Genomic DNA, 21,675 nt, shown 5'->3' with positions numbered 1-21,675 from the left:
GGGGGGAGGGGGAGGAGGGGTGTCCTCACTGAGTGCTGGGTTAATGGGGGGTGGGGTCCTCACTGAGTGCTGGGTTAATGGGGGGGGAGGTCCTCACTGAGTGCTGGGTTATTGGGGGGGGTGTACTCACTGACTGCGGGGTTAATGGGGGGGGTGTCCTCACTAAGTGCTGGGTTAATGGGGTGGGGGATAGGGGGGGGTGTCCTCGCTGAGTGCTGGGTTAATGGGGGGGGGGGAGGGGGGTGTCCTCACTGAGTGCTGAGGTGTCCTCACTGAGTGCTGGGTTAATGGGGTGGGGGATAGGGGGGGTGTCCTCGCTGAGTGCTGGGTTAATGGGGGTGGGGGTCCTCACTGAGTGCTGGGTTAATGGGGGTGGGGGGGAGGGGGGGTGTCTTCACTGAGTGCTGGGTTAATGGGTGGGGGGTGTCCTCACTGAGTGCTGGGTTAATGGGGTGGGGGATAGGGGGGGTGTCCTCACTGAGTGCTGGGTTAATGGGGGGGGTGTCCTCACTGAGTGCTGGGTTAATGGGGGGTGGGGGGGAGAGGGGTGTCCTCACTGAGTGCTGGGTTAATGGGGGTGGGGGGAGGGGGGGTGTCCTCACTGAGTGCTGGGTTAATGGGTGGGGGGTGTCCTCACTGAGTGCTGGGTTAATGGGGGTGGGGGGAGGGGGGGTGTCCTCACTGAGTGCTGGGTTAATGGGGGGTGGGGTCCTCACTGAGTGCTGGGTTAATGGGGGGGGTGTCCTCACTGAGTGCTGGGTTAATGGGGGGGGAGGTCCTCACTGAGTGCTGGGTTAATGGGGTGGGGGTGTCCTCACTGAGTGCTGGGTTAATGTGGGGGTGTCCTCACTGAGTGCTGGGTTAATGGGGGGGTGTCCTCACTGAGTGCTGGGTTAATGGGGTGTGTCCTCACTGAGTGCTGGGTTAATGGGGTGGGTGTCCTCACTGAGTGCTGGGTTAATGGGGGGGTGTCCTCACTGAGTGCTGGGTTAATGGGGTGGGTGTCCTCACTGAATGCTGGGTTAATGGGGGGGTGTCCTCACTGAGTGCTGGGTTAATGGGGGGGTGTCCTCACTGAGTGCTGGGTTAATGGGGTGGGGGTGTCCTCACTGAGTGCTGGGTTAATGGGGGGGTGTCCTCACTGAGTGCTGGGTTAATGGGGTGGGGGTGTCCTCACTGAGTGCTGGGTTAATGGGGGGTGGGGTCCTCACTGAGTGCTGGGTTAATGGGGTGGGGGTGTCCCCACTGAGTGCTGGGTTAATGGGGGGTGGGGTCCTCACTGAGTGCTGGGTTAATGGGGTGGGGGTGTCCTCACTGAGTGCTGGGTTAATGGGGGGGGGTGTCCTCACTGAGTGCTGGGTTAATGGGAGTGGGGGGGAGGGGGCGTGTCCTCATTGAGTGCTGGGTTAATGGGGGTGGGGGGGGGGGTGTCCTCACTGAGTGCTGGGTTAATGGGGGGTGGGGTCCTCACTGAGTGCTGGGTTAATGGGGGGGGGGGGGGGCCTCACTGAGTGCTGGGTTAATGGGGGTGGGGGGGAGGGTGGTGTCCTCACGGAGTGCTGGGTTAATGGGGGGGGGTTGTCCTCACTGAGTGCTGCGTTAATGGGGGGGGGGTGTCCTCCCTGAGTGCTGCGTTAATGGGGGGGGTGTCCTCACTGAGTGCTGGGTTAATGGGGGGGGGGGGGATGTCCTCACTGAGTGCTTGGTTAATGGGGGTGGGGGGGAGGGGGGGTGTCCTCACTGAGTGCAGGGTTAATGGGGGTGGGGGGAGGGAGGGTGTCCTCACTGAGTGTTGAGTTAATGGGGGTGGGGGCTGTCCTCACTGAGTGCTGGGTTAGTGGGGGGAGGGGGGGGAGGGGTGTCCTCACTGAGTGCTGGGTTAATTGGGGGTAGGGTCCTCACTGAGTGCTGGGTTAATGGGGGGTGGGGTCCTCACTGAGTGCTGGGTTAATGGGGGGGGGGTTGTCCTCACTGAGTGCTGGATTAATGGGGGTGGGGGGTGTCCTCACTGAGTGCTGGGTTAATGGTGGTGGGGGTGGGGGGGGGAGAGTCGGTGTCCTCACTGAGTGCTGGGTTAATGGGGGGGTGGGGTCCTCACTGAGTGCTGGGTTAATGGGGGTGGGGGGTGTCCTCACTGAGTGCTGGGTTAATGGGGGTGGGGGGTGTCCTCACTGAGTGCTGGGTTAATGGAGGGGGGGGGGTGTCCTCACTGAGTGCTGGATTAATGGGGGTGGGGGGTGTCCTCACTGAGTGCTTTGTTAATGGTGGTGGGGGGTGTCCTCACTGAGTGCTGGGTTAATGGGGGGGGGGGGTGTCCTCACTGAGTGCTGGATTAATGGGGGTGGGGGGTGTCCTCACTGAGTGCTGGGTTAATGGGGGGGAGGTGTCCTCACTGAGTGCTGGGTTAATGGGGGTGGGGGGTGTCCTCACTGAGTGCTGGGTTAATGGGGGTGGGGGGTGTCCTCACTGAGTGCTGGGTTAATGGGGGTGGGGGGTGTCCTCACTGAGTGCTGTGTTAATGGGGGTGAGGGGTGTCCTCACTGAGTGCTCGGTTAGCAGCTCCTCCAGCTGCCCAATATTTTCGGAGAGAGCCTCCTGGTCTCTCCGACTCAGTGACTCTGCTGTTTCCTCCAGCCATTCCTGTAGATGCTGCAAATCCTGTTGCTCCAAATGAAGGGACAACATTGCTGCTTCCACTCGATCTCCCTGGCAACTGGCCCCGCTCCTGACCTGCAACTCAACCAGAGACACACACGAGATTTAACAAACTGTTGGAAAATGGAATTGTGATAAAATGAGGGGGTGGGATTGTGGTGTAATGTGATGATCACGAGACAATTAATTCAAGCCCTTTGCTTTCAAAAATTTGTTTTCAAATCCAACAAAAACAAAACATTGAAGTTAACATTAATTAATAAACCTGGAAGATAATCTGGTCTCTGTGAAGGTGACCAAAGATATTGAAATGTTCAACCAGCCAGGATCACACTGAATGTCCGAATCATCGAGTCCCTACAATGTGGAAGCAGGCCATTCAGCCCTCAAATCCATACTGACCCTTCAAATAACAGACTACCCTTACCCTTTATCTCTGCATTTCCCATGGTCATCCACCCTGACCTGCACAGCTTTGGACTGTGGGAGGAACACCACACAGACATGGGAGAATGTGCAAACTCCACACAGAGTGTTGCCCAAGGTTGGAACTGAACCTGGGTCCTTGGTGCTGAGAGGCCGCAGTGCTAACCACTGAGCCACTGTGCTGGCCTACGCTGGCTCCATCACAGCCAGGCAGACTTAGTAGGCTGAATGGCCTACTCCTATGTTGCTATCATTGTCCAGTGTGTACATGGTGTACATATGACTCCATATTGACAGCAATGTGTTTGAGTTTTAACTGCCCCCTGAAATGCCCAATCAGGCCACCAGTTCAAGGGTAATTAGTGAAGGGCAGTAACTGACAGCTCAAACAGCGACGCAACAACAAATGAAAGAATAAAGAATTTCAAGTTCTGTGAGATACCTGGATGTTTTATAAAAGGGATCACCAGATGACCATTGTGAACTTTCAAACATTGTTTCACAAAGTAACCCTTCGAAATTACTTCACTTAGTTAAGTGCTTGGGTTTGCTTAGTCATACAGCACAGAAACAGACCCTTCGGTTCAACGTGTCCATGCTGACCAGGTTTCCTCAACTCAACTAGTCGGATTTGTCTGCATTTGGCCATATCCCTCTAAACCTTCCAATTCATGTACCTGTCCAAATGACTTTTAAATGTTCTAATTGTACTAGCCTACACCACTTCCTCTGGCAGCTCACTCCATACACACACCACCCTCTGTGTGAAAACGTTGCCACTCAGATCCCTTTTAAATCTTTCCTCCCCTTAAACCTATTCTGTCTAGTTTTTGACTACCTTTACCAAGGAGAAAAGACCTTGGTAATTCAGCTATCCATGCTCCTCGTGATTTTGTAAACGGGCAGCACAGTAGCTCAGTGGTTAGCACTGCTGCCTCACAGCACTAGGGTCCCAGGTTTGATCCCAGCCTCAGGTGACTGTCTGTGTGGAGCTTGCACATTCTCCCCGTGTCTGCGTGGGTTTCCTCCCACAGTCCAAAGATGTGCAGGCCAGGTGAATTGGCCAGGCTAAATGCCCATAGTGTTAGGTGCATTAGTCAGGAGGGAAATGGGACTGGGTGGGTTACTCTTCAGAGGGTCAGTGTAGACTGGTTGGGTCGAAGGGCCTGTTTCCACACTAGGGAATCTAATCATAAACCTCTGTAAAGTCACCTCAATAAAAGTCCCAACCCATTCAAGAACATCCTTGCTTTCCAGTTTAATAATATCCTTCATGTAGCAGGGTGACCAGAATTGTATGCAGTAGTCCAAATCAATGTCTTGTACTCAGCCCTCTGACCATGAAGGCTGCTTCATCAGCCTGTCTACCTGTGATGCCATACACCTTGTTCAACACCATTCCCCAGAGCCCTGCCATGAACTGTGTAAGACCTGCTCAGCTTGCCCTACCAAAATGCAACACCTTGCATTTATCTGAATTAAACTCCATCCATCATTCCTTGGCCCAGTTGATCAAGATGTTGTATTCTTAGACAACCTGTCCACTACACCACCAATTTCAGTGTCGTCCCCAACTACTAACCGTTCCTCCTACATTCTCATCCAAGTCATTGTACAAATGATGAACAAAATGATCTAGCACCAATCCTTGTAGCACACTGATGAGAAATATTCATTTAGGCTCTTACCTATCTCCTGTGACTTCACTCACAGACTGCCTCATTGATCTTTAAGGGGCCCTATTCTCTCCCTCATTACTCTTGTGCCCTTAACATACTTGTAGAAACTCTCTGCATTCTCCTTTACCTTATCTGCCAAACTACGTGATGTTCCCTTTTTGCCCTCCTGATTTCCATCTGAAGTAGAACATAGAAATAGAACAATACAGCACAGAACAGGCCATTCGGCCCACGATGTGTGCCGAACATTTGTCCTAGCTTAAGCACCCATCCATGTACCTATCCAATTGCTGCTTAAAGGTCACCAAAGATTCTGACTCTACCACTCCCACGGGCAGTGCATTCCATGCCCCCACACTCTCTGGGTAAAGAACCTACCCCTGACATCCCCCTATACCTTCCACCCTTCACCTTAAATTTATGTCCCCTTATAACACTCTGTTGTACCCAGGGAAAAAGTTTCTGTCTACTCTATCAATTCCTCTGATCATCTTATAAACCTCTATCAAGTCACCCCTCAACCTTCGCCGTTCCAATGAGAAAAGGCTAGCACTCTCAACCTTTCCTCGTACGACCTATTCTCCATTCCAGGCAACATCCTGGTAAATCTCCTCTGCACCCTCTCCAAAGCTTCCACATCTTTCTTAAAATGAGGCGACCAGAACTGCACACAGTACTCCAAATGTGGCCTTACCGTGGTCCTGTACAGCTGCAACATCACCTCACGACTCTTGAATTCAAATCCCTCTGCTAATGAACGCTAATACACCATAGGCCCTCTTACAAGCTCCATCCACCTGAGTGGATTCCTGAAGAAGGGCTTATGCCCGAAACGTCGATCCTCCTGTTTCCTGGATGCTGCCTGACCTGCTGCGCTTTTCCAGCAACACATTTCCAGCTCTGATCTCCAGCATCTGCAGACCTCACTTTCTCCTCGAACCTTATCAAATGCCTTTCTAAATCCATGTACACTACATCCACTGCTCTACCCTCATCCACATGCTTGGTCACCTCCTCAAAGAATTCAATAGACTTGTAAGGCAAGACCTACCCCTCACAAATCCGTGCTGGCTGTCCCTAATCAAGCAGTGTCTTTCCAGATACTCATAAATCCTATCCCTCAGTACCCTTTCCATTACTTTGCCTACGACCGAAGTAAGACTAACTGGCCTGTAATTCCCGGGTTATCCCTATTCTCTTTTTTGGACAGGGGCACAACATTCACCACTCTCCAGTCCCCTGGTACCACCCCCGTTGACAGTGAAGACGAAAAGATCATTGCCAACGGTACTGCAATTTCCTCTCTTGCTTCCCACATAATCCTAGGATATATCCCGTCAGGCCTGGGGGACTTGTCTATCCTTAAGTTGTTCAAAATGCCAACACGTCTTCCTTCCTAACAAGTATCTCCTCTAGCTTACCAGTCCGTTTCACACTCTCCTCTTCAACAATACAGTCCCTCTCGTTTGTAAATACTGAAGAAATGTACTCAATCAAGACCTCCCCCAACTCTTCCGACTCAATACACAGTCTCCCACTACTGTCCTGATCGGACCTACCCTCGTTCTCATCATTCTCATGTTCTCACATACGCATAAAATGCCTTGGGGTTATCCTTGATCCTACCCGCCAAAGATTTTTCATGCCCCCTCTTAGCTCTCCTAATCCCTTTCTTCAGGTCCCTTCTGGCTATCCTGTATCCCTCCACTGCTCTGTCTGAATCCTGTTTCCTCAACCTTATGTAAGCCTCCTTCTTCTCCTTACAAGACATTCAACCTCCCTCATCAACCAAGGTTCCCTCACACGACCATCTCTTTCCTGCCTGACAGGTACATACATATCAAGGACACGTCGTATCTGTTCCTTGAAAAAGTTCCACATTTCCTCGACATCCTTCCCTGACAGCCTATGCTCCCAAGTGTGCTGTTACATGCCCAATATACTGAGGGAGTCACTTGATCCCAGCTGTCTATATCTGACATATACCTCCTAATTTTCTTGACCAGAACCTCAATGTTTCTAGTCATCCGGAGTTCCCTACTCTTGCCAATTTTGTCCTTCACACTACAGGAACATGCTGTCCCTGAACTCTCATTATCTCACTTTTTAAACCCTCCCACTTGCTAGATGTCCCTTTACCCGAAAACAGCCTCCACCGATCAACTTTTGAAAGTTCCTGACTAAGACCATTAAAATTGACCTTGCCGCAATTTAGAACTTTAACTTGTGGGCTGGACTTATCCTTTTCTGTAACTAATTTAAACTAAAAGAAGTATGGTCACTGGTCCCAAAGTGCATCCCCATTAACACCTCAGTCATTTGTCTGCTTTATTTCCCAACTGGAGGTCAGGTTTTGCCCCATCTCTTCAATTTGGACCATCTCCAAATTGATTGAGAAAGATATCCTGGACATACTTAACAAATTTGAGCTAAGTATAATTTATTAACCAACAGAAAGCAGCAAGTCAAGATAAATGGGTCTGGTTAGCAGGATTTAGTTAGCAGGGTTAGTCTGGTTAGTAGGGTTACTTTGGTTAGCAGGGTTTAACTAGTGTAGTGCCACTGGGTTTGGTCCTTGGATCCCAACCTTTTTTTTCCACTTGAGGGACATGAGTGTCACTGGCTGGGTCATATTCATTGCCCGTCCCTAATTGCCCCTTGAGAAGGTTGGGGTGAGCTGTTTTCTTGAACCGCTGCAGTCCATGTGCTGTAGGTAGACCACAATGTCCCTTAGTGAGGGAATTCCAGGATTCTGACCCGGTGACAGTGAAGGACCAGCAATATATTTCCAAGATAGGGTGGGCAGTGGAGGGGAGCCTGCAGGGGGTGGTGTTCTGCTGCTATTGTCTTTCCAGATGGAAGTGGTTCTGGGTTTGGAAGGTGCTGTCTGAGGGTCTTTGGTAAATTTTTGCAGTGCATCTTGTAGATAATACGCACTGATGCTACTGAGTGTCGGTGGTGGAGGGAGGGGATGCTTGTGGATGTGGTGCCAATCAAGTGGCTGCTTTGTCCTGGATGGTGTCAAGCTTGAGTGTTGTTGGAGCTGCCCCCATCCAGGGCAAATGGGGAGTATTCCATCTGATAAAGGCTCTGATTCTCCTGCTCTTCAGATGCTGCCTGACCTGCTGTGCTTTTCCAGCAAGACACACCCAACAGTATTCCATCACATTCCTGACTTGTGCCTTGGAGATGATGGACAGGCTTTGGGGAGTCAGGAGGTGAATTATTTGCTGTAGTATTCCCAGCCTCTGACCTACTCTATCTTTATGTAGTGAAAACAAAAAATGATGAAAGTCACAGCAAGTCAGGCAGCATCCATGGAAAGACAGCAAGATGTCATTTCGGGAATGGATGACTTTCGAATGAAGGGTCATCTAGACTCGAAACACTAGCTTGATCTCTCTGCATGGATGCTGCCTGACCTGCTGTGATTTTATTGTTTTCAGTATAGACTCGAGGAACTGCATAATTTTCTCTTATATTTATGTGGTGAGTCCAGTTGAGCTTCTGGCCAATGTAACCCCAAGGATGTTGGTAGTAGGGATTCAGTGATGGTGACACCATTGAATGTCAAGGGGAGATGTCTCTTATTGGTGATGGTCATAGCCTGGCATTTGAGTGGTGTGAACATTACTTGTCATTTGTCAGCCCAAGCCTGGATATTGTCCAGACCTTGTTGCATTTGAACACAGACTGCCTCAGTGTCTGAGGTGATTTTCAACAGTGGTGTGTTTGAGGGTTATGGAGAGTGGGCAGGTTAGTGGAGTTGAGGCTGAGATGAAATCAGTCATAATCATATTAAATGCCTCACAAAGTTGTTAGAGTTCTTTGATAAAGTGACCAGGAAGATTGATGAGGGTGGGGCGGTAGACCTAGTGCTGAATTTCAGTCAGGCCTTTTAAGGTTCCACAAGGCAGGTAGCTCTTGAAGGTTAGACCTTATGGAATCCAAGGTGAGCTGGCAAATTGGATACCCAATTGGTTTGATGGTAGGACGCAGAGGGTAATAGTGGAAGGATGCTTGTCAGACTGGAGGCTTGTGAGTAGTGGAGTACCTCAGGGGTCAGTGTTGGGTCCATTGCTGTTTGTTACCTATATCAATGATTTGGATGAGAATGTCCAAGGCATTCATTAATTTGCTGTTGGCACTAAACTAGGCAGCATTGTGGACAGTGAGGAAGATTATCAGAAATTGCAGCAAGACCTTGACCAGCTGGGGAGTTTATGGAGTTTAGTATGGATAAGTGTGTGGTCTTGCATTTTGGAAAGTCAAATCAAGGTAGGAATTTCACGGTGAATGGTAGGGCCTTAAGGAGTGTCATGGAACAGAGGGACCTTGGAGTTCAGGTTCACAGTTCTCTGAAAGTGGTGTCCCAGGTGGACAGGGCAATGATGAAGGCTTTTGGTAGACTGGCCCTCATCAGTCAGGTCATTGAGTATAGAAGTTGGGAAGTTATGTTGCTGTTATCCAGGATGTTGGTGAGACCACGCTTGGAGTATTGCGTTCAGTTTTGGTCACCTTGTTGTAGGAAGGACGTCACTAATCTAGACAGAATGCAGAAGACATTTACAACGATATTGTCTGGACTCCATGGTCTGAGTTTTAGGGAGAGATTGAACAAGCTAGAATGTTTTTTTAGAGCATAGGAGACTGAGGGGGAACCTTTTAGAGGTGTATAAGATTATGAGAGGCAACTTTCTTACACAGAGGTGATGTGCATATGGAATGAGCTGCTAGCGGAAGTGGTGGAGGCATATACATTAATAACATTTAAAAGGCATTAGACAAATACATGGATAGGAAAGGATTAGAAGGGTATGAGCCAAGTGCAGGGAAATGGGGTTATGGAGGGCAGACATTTTGGTCAGCATAGACCAATTTGGACCAAAGGACCTGTCTCCATGCTGTAGTACTCTATCAGTCTTTATGACTATGAAATGAGGTAGCAGGCCTTCAGGGCTGAATGGCCTCCTCTTGCTTTAGTTTTTAGATTACTTACAATGTGGAAACAGGCCCTTCGGCCCAACAAGTCCACACTGACCCTCCAAAGAGCAAACCACCCAGACCCATTCCCTTACACTTACCCCTTCACCTAACACTACGGCAATTTAACGTGGCCAATTCACCTGACCTGCATATTTTTGGATTGTGGGAGAAAACCCACGCAGACACGGGGAGAATGTGCAAACTCCACACAGACAGTTGCCTGAGGTGGGAATTGAACCCGGGTCTCTGGCGCTGTGAGGCAGCAGTGCTAACCACTGTGCCACCCAGAAAAAAAGTAGTCGGAAGAGGGCACCCGCATCTTACATTTCTCCTGTTTGACGGTCTCTGATGAGGAAGTGCTGCTCTGGAAAAACTCAATCTTGCACCATGCTTCGGACTCACCTCATCCCATCGTGTTTGTACCATGTTGATCCAGGATTGGATGATGCTGACTGATTCCGGATTACAGGAAGTCAGGATCTCATTCCCAAGGGCAATGACAGACTCCAGAGCTGGATACTCATGCTCCAGACTGTCAACGGCCTCCTGAAACAGATATCAGAACATCAGCTCCCTCCATCCTGCTCACCCTTCCCTACTCCCCACTAATTTACACCACCCTCTTCCCTCCCTCCCCATCACTCTCTGCTTCCCTCCCTCTCCCCTCACCCCCAACCTCTCTCCCTTTCCCCTTACCCTCCATCTCCCCCCTCACCCCCACCTCCCTCACCCTCACCTCCCTACCTCCCTCCCTCTCCCCTCACCCCCCACCTCCCTCCCTCTCCCCTCACCCCCCACCTCCCTCCCTCTCCCCTCACCCCCACCTCCCTCCCTCTCCCCTCACCACCACCTCCCTCTCCCCCTCACCCCCACCTCCCTCTCCCCCTCACCCCCACCTCCCTCTCCCCCTCACCCCCCCTCCCTCTCCCCCTCACCTCCCACCTCCCTCACCCTCACCTCCCTACCTCCCTCTCTCCTCACCCCTCCACCTCCCTCCCTCTCCCCTCACCCCCACCTGCCTCCCTCTCCCCTCATCCCCAACTCCCTCCCTCTCCCCTCACCCCCAACTCCCTCCCTCTCCCCTCACGCCCCCATCTACCTCTCCCCTTACCCTCCACTCTCCCTCTCTCCTTACCCCCACCTCCCTCCCTCTCCCCTTACCCCCACCTCCCTCCCTCTCCCCTCACCCCCCACCTCCCTCTCCCCTCGCCCCCACCTCCCTCCCTCTCCCCTCATCTCCATCTCCCTCCCTCTCCCCTCACCCCCATCTCCCTTTGCCCTCATCCCCAACCTCCCTCCCTCTCCCCTCACCATCCCCTCACCCCCCAGCTCCCTCCCTCACCCCTCACCCCCCCACCTCCCTCTCCCCTCACCCCCAACCTCCCTCCCTCTCCCCTCACCCTCCCACCTCCCTCCCTCTCCCCTCACCCTCCCACCTCCCTCTCCCCTCATCCCCACCTCCCTCCCTCTCCCCTCACCCCCCCACCTCCCTCTCCCCTTACCCCACCTCCCTCCCTCTCCCCTCACCCCCACCTCTCTCCCTCTCCCCTCACCCCCCCACCTCTCTCTCCCCTTACCCCCACTTCCCTCCCTCTCCCCTCACCCCCCCACTTCCCTCTCCTCTTACCCCCACTTCCCTCCCTCTCCCCTCACCCCCCCCACCACCCTCTCCCCTCACCCCCAACGCCCTCCCTCTCCTCTCACCCCCCCACCTCCCTCCCTCTCCCCTCACCCCCCCACTTCCCTCTCCCCTCATCCCCCACCTCCCTCTCCCCTCACCCTCCAACCTCCCTCTCCCCTCACCCTCCAACCTCCCTCTCCCCTCACCCTCCAACCTCCCCTCACCCCCCTACCTTACTCCCTCTCCCCTCATCCCCACCTCCCTCCCTCTCCCCTCATCCCCCACCTCCCTCCCTCTGCCCTCACCCCTCACCTCCCTCCGACTCACCTCACTCGCCACCTCTCTCTCCCTCCCCTCACCCCCCACCTCCCTCTCCCCTATTACCCCCACCTCCCTCCCTCTCCCCTTAGAACATAGAACATAGAAGAATACAGCGCAGTACAGGCCCTCCGGCCCTCGATGTTGCGCCGATCCAAGCCCACCTAACCTACACTAGCCCACTATCCTCCATATGCCTATCCAATGCCCGCTTAAATGCCCATAATGAGGGAGAGTCCACCACTGCTACTGGCAGGGCATTCCATGAACTCACGACTCGCTGAGTAAAGAATCTACCCCTAACATCTGTCCTATACCTACCCCCCCCTTAATTTAAAGCTATGCCCCCTTGTAATAGCTGACTCCATACGTGGAAAAAGATTCTCACTGTTGACCCTATCTAAACCCCTAATCATCTTGTACACCTCTATCAAGTCACCCCTAAACCTTCTTTTCTCCAATGAAAACAACCCAAAGTGCCTCAGCCTTTCCTCATACGATCTTCCTTCCATACCAGGCAACATCCTGGTAAACCTCCTCTGCACCCGTTCCAGTGCCTCCACATCCTTCCTATAGTATGGCGACCAAAACTGCACTCAATATTCCAGATGCGGCCGCACCAGAGTCTTATACAACTGCAACATGACCTCAGGACTCCGGAACTCAATTCCTCTACCAATAAAAGCCAGTACGCCATATGCCTTCTTCACCGCACTATTTACCTGGGTGGCAACTTTCAAAGATTTGTGTACATGGACACCAAGATCCCTCTGCTCATCCACACTACCGACCGTTAGCCCAGTACCCCATCTTTTTATTACTCTTACCAAAGTGAATCACCTCACACTTAGCTACATTGAACTCTATTTGCCACCTTTCTGCCCAGTTCTGCAGCTTATCTATATCCCGCTGTAACCTGCCACATCCTTCCTCACTGTCTACAACTCCTCCGACTTTCGTATCATCCGCAAACTTGCTCACCCAACCTTCTAACCCCTCCTCCTGATTTCCTGAAGAAGGGCTAATGCCCGAAACGTCGATTCTCCTGTTCCCTGGATGCTGCCTGACCTGCTGCGCTTTTCCAGCAACACATTTCCATCTCTGATCTCCAGCATCTGCAGACCTCACTTTCTCCTCAAAGATTTCAACCCCTCCTCCAGGTCATTTATAAAAATGACAAACAGCAATGGTCCCAAAACAGATCCTTGCAGAACACCGCTAGTGACGGCACTCCAAGATGAACCTTTGCCATCAACTACTACCCTCTGTCTTCTTCCAGCCAGCCAACTCCTAATCCAAACCTCCAACTCACCCTCAATGCCATACCTCCGTATTTTTTGCAGTAGTCTACCATGGGGAACCTTATCAAACGCCTTACTAAAATCCATATACACCACATCTACTGCTTTCCCCTCATCCACCTCCTTAGTCACCTTCTCAAAGAATTCAATAAGGTTTGTGAGGCACGACCTGCCCTTCACAAAACCATGCTGACTATCCTTGATCACATTATTCCTATCCAGATGTTCATAAATCCTATCCCTTACAATTCTCTCTAAGATTTTGCCCACAACAGAAGTGAGACTCACCGGCCTAAAGTTACTAGGGTTATCCCTACTCCCCTTCTTGAACAAGGGAACCACATTTGCTAGCCTCCAATCTTCTGGCACTACTCCTGTAGACAACGAGGACATAAAAATCAAGGCCAATGGCTCTGCAATCTCCTCCCTTGCTTCCCGGAGAATCCTAGGATAAATGCCATCAGGCCCAGGGGACTTATCTATTTTCACCCTTTCCAGAATTTCCAACACCTCTTCTCTACATACCTCAAAGCCATCAATTCTACTTAATTGTGACTCAGTACTCACATTGACAATAGTGTCCTGTTCCTGATTGAATACTAACGAAAAGTATTCATTCAGTGTCTCCCCAATCTCTTCAGCCTCCACACACAACTTCCCACTACTATCCTTGACTGGACCTATTCCTACCCTAGTCATTCTTTTATTCCTGACATACCTATAGAAAGCCTTAGGGTTTTCCCTAATCCTACCAACTAAGGACCTTTCATGTCCCCTCCTTGCTGCTCTTAGCTCTCTCTTCAGGTCCTTCCGGGCTACCTTATAACTCTCAATTGCCCCAATTGAACCTTCACGCCTCATCTTTACATAGGCCGCCCAATTCCATTTAACAAGGGATTCCAATTCCTTATTAAACCACGGCTCCCTCACACGACCCTTTCCTCCCTGCCTGACGGGCACATACTTATCAAGGACACTCAATAGTTGCTCCTTGAACAAGCTCCACATATCAGTTACGCCCTTGTCTTGAAGCTTACTTTTCCAAGCCACACATCCTAAGTCATGCCTCACCGCATCATAATTTCCCTGCCCCCAGCTATAACTCTTGCCCTGTAGTGCACACTTATCCCTCTCCATCACTAGAGTAAAAGTCACCGAATTGTGGTCACTGTCCCCAAAGTGCTCACCGACCTCTAATTCTAACACCTGGCCTGGTTCGTTACCCAGAACCAAATCCAGTATGGCCTCACCTCTTGTTGGCCTATCTACATATTGTGTCAGGAAACCCTCCTGCACACATTGGACAAACACTGACCCATCTAACGAACTTGAGCTATAGCTTTCCCAATTAATATCCCTCTCCCCTTACCCCCACCTCCCTCCCTCTCCCCTCACCCCCCCACCTCCCTCCCTCTCCCCTCACCCCCCCACCTCCCTCCCCCCTCACCCCCCACCTCCCTCCCTCTCCCCTCACCCCCTACCTCCCTCCCTCTCCCCTCACCCCCCCACCTCCCTCCCCTCTCACACCCCACCTCCCTCCCTCTCCCCTCACCCCCCCACCTCCCTCTCCCCTTACTCCCACCTCCCTCCCTCTCCCCTCATCCCCCCCACCTCCCTCGCTCCTTACCCTCCCACCTCCCTCTCCCCTTATCCCTACCTCCCTCCCTCTCCCCTCGCCCCCCAACTCCCTCTCCCCTTACCCCCCAACTCCCTCTTCCCTTATGCCAACTTCCCTCCCTCTCCCCTCACCCCCCCCACATCCCTCCCTCTCCCCTCACCCCCCCACCTTCCTCTCCCCTCACCGCCCTACCTCCCTCTCCTCTTACCCCCACCTCCCTCCCTCTCCCCTCACCCCCCCATCTCCCTCCCTCTCCCCTCACCCCCCCCCACCTCCCTCTCCCCTTACTCCCCCACCTCCCTCTCCCCTTACTCCCCCACCTCCCTCTCCCCTTACCCCCCCACCTCCCTCTCCCCTTACCCCCACCACCCTCCCTCTCCCCTCACCCCCACCTCCCTCTCCCCACCTCCCTCCCCCTCATCCCCACCTCCCTCACCCCCCACCTCCCTCTCCCCCTCACCCCCATCTCCCTCACCTCCCTACCTCCCTCCCTCACCCCTCACCCCCCCACCTCCCCTCACCCCAACCTCCCTCCCTCACCCCTCACCTCCCTCTCCCCTCATCCCCACCTCCCTCCCTCTCCCCTCACCCCCCCACCTCCCTCTCCCCTTACCCCCACCTCTCTCCCTCTCCCTTCACCCCCCCACCACCCTCTCCCCTCACCCCCAACTCCCTCCCTCTCCCCTCACCTCGCCACTTCTTTCCCTCTCCCCTCACCCCCTACCTCCTTCCCTCTCCCCTCACCCCCCCACCTCCTTCCCTCTCCCCTCACCCCCCCACCTCCTTCCCTCTCCCCTCACCCCCCCACCTCCCTCCCTCTCCCCTCACCCCCCACCTCCCTCTCTCTCCCCTCACCCTCCAACCTCCCACTCTCACCCCTCACCCCCAACCCTCCTCCCTCACCCCTTACCCCCCCACCTCCCACTCCCCTTACCCCCTACCCCCCCCCTACCCCCACCCCCAACCCCCCCTACCCCCCCACTCCCTCCCTCACCCCACCCCCACCCTCTCCCCCCACCCCCACCCCCCTCCCCACCCACCCCACCCCCCCCCCTACCCCCCCCCCCACTCCCCTCCCCACCCCACTCCCCCACCCCCACCCTCACCTCCCCTCACACCCCCACCTCCCCTCTCCCCTCACACCCCCACCTCCCTCTCCCCCTTACCCCCCACCTCCCTCTCCCCTCACCCCCACTCCCTCTCCCCTCACCCTCCACCCACCCCCCTCCCTCACCCTCCAACCTCCCCCTCCCCTCACCCTCCAACCTCCCTCCCCCTCACCCCTCCACCTCCCTCACCCCCCACCCTCCTCCCCTCACCCCACCTCCCTCCCTCTCCCCTCACCCCCCACCTCCCTCCCTCTCCCCACTCCCCACTCCCCCCTCTCCCTCACCCTCCAACCTCCCTCACCCCCCCACCTTACTCCTCTCCCCTCATCCCCACCTCCCTCCCTCTCCCCACACCCCCCACCTCCCTCCCTCTCCCCTCACTCCCCACTTCCCTCCCTCTCCCTCACTCCCCCACCTCCCTCTCCCTCCCCTCACCCCCCACCTCTCCCCTTACCCCCCACCTCCCTCTCCCCTTACCTCCCACCTCCCTCTCCCCTTACCCGCCACCTCTCTCTCTTCTCACCCCCACCTCCCTCCCTCTGCCCTCACCCCCCACCTCCCTCCGTCTCACCTCACTCCCCCACCTCCCTCTCCCTCCCCTCACCCCCCACCTCCCTCTCCCTCCCCTCACCCCCACCTCCCTCTCCCTCCCCTCACCCCCACCTCCCTCCCTCTCCCCTCACACCCCCACCTCCCTCTCCCCTTACCCCCCACCTCCCTCTCCCCTTACCCGCCACCTCTCTCTCCCTCCCCTCACCCCCCCACCTCCCTCCCTCTCCCCTCACCCCCCCACCTCCCTCCCTCTCCCCTCACACCCCCCACCTCCCTCTCCCCTTACCCCCCCACCTCCCTCTCCCCTTACCCCCCCACTTCCCTCTCCCCTCATCCCCCACCTCTCTCTCCCCTCACCCCCCCACTTTCCTCTCCCCTCATCCCCCACCTCCCTCTCCTCTCACCCTCCAACCTCCCCCTCCCCTCACCCTCCAACCTCCCTCTCCCCTCACCCTCCAACCTCCCTCTCCCCTCACCCTCCAACCTCCCCTCACCCCCCACCTTACTCCCTCTCCCCTCATCCCCACCTCCCTCCCTCTCCCCTCACTCCCCCACTTCCCTCCCTCTCCCCTCACTCCCCCACCTCCCTCTCCCTCCCCTCACCCCCCACCTCCCTCTCCCCTTACCCCCCACCTCCCTCTCCCCTTATCCCCCACCTCCCTCTCCCCTTACCCGCCACCTCTCTCTCTTCTCACCCCCACCTCCCTCCCTCTGCCCTCACCCCCCACCTCCCTCCGTCTCACCTCACTCCCCCACCTCCCTCTCCCTCCCCTCACCCCCCACCTCCCTCTCCCTCCCCTCACCCCCCACCTCCCTCTCCCTCCCCTCACCCCCACCTCCCTCCCTCTCCCCTTACCCCCCACCTCCCTCTCCTCTTACCCCCACCTCCCTCCCTCTCCCCTTACCCCCCCACCTCCCTCTCCCCTTACCCCCACCTCCCTCCCTCTCCCCTCACCCCCCTACCTCCCTCTCCCCTTATCCCCACCTCCTTCCCTTTCCCCTTAACCCCCCACCTCCCTCCTCTCCCCTTACCCCCCCCACCTCCCTCCCTCTCCCCTTACCCCCCACCTCCCTCTCCCCTCACCCCCACCTCCCTCCCTCTCCCCTCACCCCCCTACCTCCCTCTCCCCTCACCCCCTACCTCCCTCTCCCCTTACCCCCACCTCCCTCTCCCCTTACCCCCACCTCCCTCCCTCTCCCCTCGCCCCCCCACCTCCCCCGCTCTCGCCTCACCCCCCCACCTCCCTCTCCCCTTACACCCCACCTCCCTCTTCCCTTACCCCTACCTCCCTCCCTCTCCCCTCACCCCCCCCAGCTCCCTCCCTCTCCCCTCACCCCCCCACCTCCCTCCCTCGCCCCTCACTCCCCTACCTCCCTCTTCCCTTACCCCCACCTCCCTCCCTCTCCCCTCACCCCCACCTCCCTCCCTCTCCCCTCACCCCCACCTCCCTCCCTCCCTCTCCCTCTCTTCTCCCCCTCCACTTCCCAGCCTCTTCCCCTGCCTCTTCACTGCATCCCAATCCTCCCTCTCGGTGCTGCCCTGTTCCCTCTCTCTGTACCATCCCCTCGATCTAACCCACCTGGTGCTGGTGTTTAAGTTCCAGCAGAGCTTCCTGCTCCTGCAGGATCTGTCCATCTGTCAGCTTCCTCTCGGTCTGTGTCAAGTGACCCAACAAAGTCTGAACCAAGGACTGAAAATGCTCAGCCTAACAGCAGAGAATGTGGATTCAGTTTCATAGAGAACAACTGGTCAAGCTTTGGAAAACACTTAAAATACAACTGCAGAATTCCAGCGTGGCTCTGTGCCTGGCTCTCCCAGTCACCAGGAGGCTCTGCCAGCTCTGTGTTAATGTCTCACTCTGCCCGTGAATGTGTCGATTACAAATTCATCCGGTAATCCCCTGGCTGCCTCCCATCATTCTCCATCCAGGAGAGTATTTGTAATAAAGTTGATGAATTAACTGTGCAAACAGCTATTAATAAATATAATGCAATTGGGATCACAGAGACCTGGCTCCAGGGTGACCAAGGCTGGGAACTGGACAACCAGGTTTATTCACTTTTCAGGAAAGACAGACAGAAAGGGGTGAGGTAGTGTGGCTGGTTAAGGAGGAGATTAACACAATAGTAACTGAGGACATTAGCCTATACAATGGGTGGAGCTGCAGAACACTAAAGGGATAAAGACGTTAGTGGGAGTTGTGTACAGACCAGCTGTTGGTGTAATATTGGGGATTATATCTAGCAGGAAAGTAGAGATGTATGCAGTAAGGTTACAGCAGTTATTATGGGTGACTTCAATCTACATATTGCTACCAGTTTGTCAGTTCAATCAATGTGATGGTGGAGGATTCCCTGGAATGTATGATGGATGGTTTCTGTGACCAATATGTCAAGGAACTGACCAGAGAGCTGGCCACCCTAGACTGGGTGTTATGTAATGAGAGAGGATTAATTAGCAACGCTGTGGTGTGAGATCCTTTGGGAACAGTGATCATAATGTGATAGAATTCTTCATTAAGGTGGAGAGTGACACAATTAAAGCTGAACCTAGGGTCCTGAACTTAAAGAAAGCGAACTTTGATGGTATGAGGCATGGATTGGCAAGAATAAACTGGCCAGGATCCTTCAGGGTGGCTAGTGGATGGGCAATGGCAGATAGTTAAAGAACACACAGATTAACTGCAACAGTGGTACATCGCAGTCTGGTGTCAGAGTAAAACAGGGAAGGTGGCTCACCCATCGCTAACAAGGTCAGAAACTGCTGCCAAACATGTACTGGGAGAAATTTAAAATTCAGCAGGAGGAGGGAGGACCAAGGGTTTAATTTGGAAAGGGAAGGTAGAATACGAAGGTAAGCTGCAGAAAATCAATGGCAAAAGCTTCTATAGAAACGTGAAAAGAAAAAGACTGGTGAAGAGAGATGTAGGTTCCTTGCAGGTGGCATCAGGTGAATTCATAATGGACAATAAAGAGATGACAGAGCCAGTTCAACAGATACTTTGGATCTGTCTTCATTAAGGAGGACCCAAATAACTTTCCAGAACTACAAGGGGACAGAGGCTCAAGCCTGAAGGAGGAACTGAAGGAAATCCTATTAGTCAGGAATTGGTTTTGGGGAAATTGATGGGATTAAAATCCAATAAGTCTCCAGGGCCTGATACTCTGTATCCCAGAATACTTAAGGAAGTGGCCCGAGAAATAGCAGATGCATTGGTAATTATTTTCCAACATTTATAGACTGTGGAAGAGTTCCAATGGATTGGAGGGTAGCTAATGTACTCCACTCTTTAAAAAGGAAGGGGGAGAGAAAGTGGGGAATTATAGACCAGTTAGCCTGACATCAGTGGTGGGGAGAATGCTGGAGTCAATCATTAAGGATGTAATAACTGAGCATTTGGAAAGCAGTAACAGAATCGGTGCTAGTTGGTATGGATTCACTAAAGGGAAATCATGATTGACAAATCTTCTGGAATTTTTGAGGATGTGACCAGTCAAGTGGACAAGAGGAAATCAGTAGATGTTATGTATCTGGACTTTGACAAGGTTCCACCCAAGAGATTAAAGCTCATGGTATCAGAGATAATGTACTAACATGGATAGAAAACTGATTGGCAGACAGGAGGCAGAGAGTTGGAATAAACAGGTCCTTTTCAGAGCGGTAGGCAGTGATGAGTGGGGTACCACAGGGTTCAGTGCTGGGACCCCAGCTGTTCACAATATATATGAATGACTTGGTAAAGGAATCGAATGCAATTTCTCCAAATGTGCAGATGGGTGGCAGTGTGTGCTGGGAGGAAGATGCTAGGAGGTTGCAGGGTGACTTGGACAGACTGGCTGTGTGAGCAAATACTTGGCAAATGCGATATAATGCTGATAGATGTGACAATATTCTCTATGGAGAGCTTGCATCCAGGAAGAGACCTACTGGGCATCCCCAACGATGTCTGCATGAGGGATATGAAGGCACTTGAGATCATAGAACATGGAAATGTACAGCACAGAACAGGCCCTTTGGCCCACGATGTTGTGCCGAAGGTTAATCCTAATGTAAAATATAGTAACTTAACCTACGCACCCCTCAACTCACTGCTATCCATGTGCATGTCCAGCAGTCGCTTAAATGTCCCCAATGACTTTGCTTCCACCACCACCGCTGGCAACACATTCCATGCATTCACAACTCTCTGCATAAAGAATCTCTGATGTCTCCTTTACACCTTCCTCCTAATATCTTCAAGCTATGACTTCTTGTACCAGTCAACCCTGCCCTGGGGAAAAGTCTCTGGCTATTGACTCTATCCATTCCTCTCATTATCTTGTACACCTCGATCAGGTCTCCTCTCTTCCTCCTTCTCTCCAGAGAGAAAACTCCGAGCTTAGTCAACTTCTCTTCATTAGGCAAGCTCTCCTGTCCAGGCAGCATCCTGGTAAACCTTCTTTGCACCCTCTCCAAAGCCTCTGTATTTTCCTATAGTAGGGCGACCAGAACTGGACACAATATTCCAAGTGTGGTCTCACCAGGGACTTGTAGAGCTGTAGCAAAACTTCGCGGCTCTTGAACTCAATCCCCCTGTTAATGAAAGCCAAAACACCAAATGCTTTCTTAACAACTCTATCCACTTGGGTGGCAACTTTGAGGGATCTATGTACTTGCACACCCAGATCCCTCTGTTTTTCCACACTGTCAAGAATCCTGTCTTTAATCCTATATTCAGCATTCGAGTTCGTCCTTCCAAAATGCATCACTTCACATTTGTCCAGGTTGAACTCCATCTGCCATTTCTCAGCCCAGCTCTGCATCCCGTCTATGTCTCGCTGCAGCCTGCAGTAGCCCTCTATACTATCGACGACACCTCCAACCTTAGTGTCATCTGCAAATTTACTAACCCACCCATCAACCTCCTCAAACAAGTCATTTATAAAAACTACAAAGAGCAGAGGCCCAAGAACAGAGTCCTGCGGGACCCCACTCAACACTGACCTCCAGGCAGAATACATTCCATCTACAACCACTCTCTGCCTTCTGTCAGCCAGCCAATTCTGAATCCAGATAGCTAAATCTCCCTGTATCCCATACTTCCTGACTTTATGAATGAGCCTACCAAGTCATTCATGTATATTGTGAACCTTATCAAATGCCTTGCTGAAGTCTATATAGAGGAGAAAGTGAGGTCTGCAGATGCTGGAGATCAGAGCTGAAAATGTGTTGCTGGAAAAGCGCAGCAGGTCAGGCAGCATCCAGGGAACAGGAGAATCGACGTTTCGGGCATAAGCCCTTCTTCAGGAATGAGGAAAGTTTGTCCAGCAGGCTAAGATAAAAGGTAGGGAGGAGGGACTTGGGGGAGGGGCGTCGGAAATGTGATAGGTGGAAAGAGATCAAGGTGAGGGTGATAGGTCAGACTGGGGT

At 53.2% G+C, this 21,675-nt stretch overlaps 1 protein-coding gene across 2 annotated transcripts in view; it reads right to left on the bottom strand.

Annotated features, from left to right (window-relative positions):
* The window catches only part of LOC148146819 (microtubule-actin cross-linking factor 1, isoforms 6/7-like), a 125,837-nt gene that overhangs the window by 46,438 nt on the left and 57,724 nt on the right, over positions 1-21,675 (bottom strand). For both annotated transcript variants that reach the window (XM_087996921.1, XM_087996922.1), the window contains exons 8-10: positions 17,846-17,971; positions 10,149-10,292; positions 2,542-2,730 (exon numbers count right to left, since the gene is read on the bottom strand). In XM_087996921.1, coding sequence (XP_087853047.1) covers positions 2,542-2,730; positions 10,149-10,292; positions 17,846-17,971 — 459 coding nt within the window. The remainder of the gene's footprint in view (positions 1-2,541; positions 2,731-10,148; positions 10,293-17,845; positions 17,972-21,675) is intronic.

The sequence above is a fragment of the Chiloscyllium plagiosum genome, unplaced genomic scaffold (assembly GCF_037043375.1).
Source record: "Chiloscyllium plagiosum isolate Xiang-an unplaced genomic scaffold, Cpla_swu_hap1 HiC_scaffold_19, whole genome shotgun sequence".
NCBI classification, from domain to species: domain Eukaryota; kingdom Metazoa; phylum Chordata; class Chondrichthyes; order Orectolobiformes; family Hemiscylliidae; genus Chiloscyllium; species Chiloscyllium plagiosum.
Note: the sequence above shows the minus strand (reverse complement) of the source record. Positions and strands in the feature narration are given on the sequence as shown.